This window comes from Mastomys coucha, unplaced genomic scaffold (genome assembly GCF_008632895.1).
Source record: "Mastomys coucha isolate ucsf_1 unplaced genomic scaffold, UCSF_Mcou_1 pScaffold22, whole genome shotgun sequence".
In the NCBI taxonomy this organism is placed as follows: domain Eukaryota; kingdom Metazoa; phylum Chordata; class Mammalia; order Rodentia; family Muridae; genus Mastomys; species Mastomys coucha.
In genome coordinates, this window is record NW_022196905.1 from 193,803,888 (window position 1) to 193,805,612 (window position 1,725).

General features: G+C 40.3%; 1 protein-coding gene across 1 annotated transcript in view; it reads right to left on the reverse strand.

Annotated features, from left to right (window-relative positions):
• Positions 1-1,725, reverse strand: part of Neil3 (nei like DNA glycosylase 3) — a 50,468-nt gene that overhangs the window by 35,981 nt on the left and 12,762 nt on the right. Inside the window, exon 2 of the mRNA XM_031339808.1 lies at positions 370-494. Within this exon, the coding sequence (XP_031195668.1) occupies positions 370-494 (125 nt within the window). The remainder of the gene's footprint in view (positions 1-369; positions 495-1,725) is intronic.

The window sequence follows — 1,725 nt, forward strand, 5'->3', positions numbered from 1 at the left end:
AAAAAAACCCACAAAAATCTAGTGATGCACTAAAACCAAACTAGAGTCTGTTACAAATGCAAAATATCCTACGTTACTGAAAGTAATTAACATTTGCTGAAAATCAGACCAGAGACGTGGCTCTGGTGGGCCAGAGAAGCCCTGCTGGCCTACTGATAGTGGCCTATAAGTCATGAGTACATGCACCACAATGCACTCACTCTTCTGGTGCTTACTTCTGTCCATAATAGAATCCCAGCCCTTCATATTGGAGCACTCTCAAATCTGGAACCCTTTCTACATGATTAGATGCGAAACCTGGGAAACTGCTAGCAAACTCTTCCACCCACCTTATGGAACATCGTGGTGCATTGGACAGGTTTATCTTACCGTAAAGCTCTTGGGCCAAAATACATAAACAGCTCCTTCCCTAAGGTTTCCACGCCATTGTAAACATATCCATTAAACAGTCTCAAGAATTTCCAGCCAGAATCTTTAGCATTCATTGGAGCAGCCTAGTAGAAAATAGACACATATTTAACACACATGCAAACTCGAAACACAATTACAATGCAATTCTTAAATCCAGTTCTATTACTCCACGGCCAGGTTCATTCCTAAGAGAAAAATGACCTCTAACAAGTCAAATAATGCAATCATCTATTTACATATATTTTGCCCAACTGCTGTGCAGTCACTGGAAAGGAAAATGGCCATTTTTTAATTGAAAAATGAAAGTCACTGTAAGTAATTGAGATGACCTTTTCCAAGACTATATTATGTGTGTGTACACACATGGAATTACAGGAAAGCCATGAGAATTGTTATAAAACTAAGAGCTAGACTATAGAGCCCTCTACTTCTGAAACTATATAGAATCAAGTTCCTTGAACGGGTATTCAGGATTGGACTGCTAAAAGCAATGGCTAAAGTATGAAAACAGAAACTTTAACTGTTCTCATGAATTTTAGGAAAGTAAAGAATAGTTAAGTCGCCGGAGAGTGGTGGCACAAGCCTAGTTCTTGGGAGGCAGAGGCAGGTGGATTTCTGAGTTCAAGGCCAGCCTGGTCTACAGAGTGAGTTCTGGGACAGACAGGGCTACACAGAGAAACCCTGTCTCGAAAAACAAAAACAAAAACAAAAACAAAAAACAAAAAACGAAACCCAAAAACCAACCAAACATACAAACAAACCAAAACCTCCTGTCTTATCCTTCCGAGTGCTGCTTATTATTAAAGGTATGTGCCACCATAACAGATTTCCTATCATTTGGGGTAAGTGGGGAATTGGTTTCAGGCTCAGAATGATTGATAAACACATACAAACAATATTAAAAGCAAAAACATTCAAGTTCTGCATAAAACACAGGAAGAAACTTGGAGGTTCTAGCATCAGGAGTTACTGGTCTGGTTGTCACCATGTCCTTAGAACTTTTGCTTCTGAATTCTCTTCTGTTTCAAAAATGCCAGGGATGAGCCTCAGCTTGGAGAGGGGTTCTGAGAGAAGGGGTGTGCGAGAGCAGAGAAGAAAAATGACTTGACGTCAAATTGTGGGTGCCACCTGGCAACCTATGGTCTGCCGCGATGGCTTTTCTTTGTATCTTTGTGGATAGCTAGCTCTTGGCTCTGCAGTCTGCTACAGACGGCTTTTTAGACTGCTCTCTCTCTCTCTGTATGTGTGTGTCTGTGTGTGTGTTCTGTTCTGCTCTAGATAGTTTTTTTCTTTCTACAATAAAAAAAAAAAAAA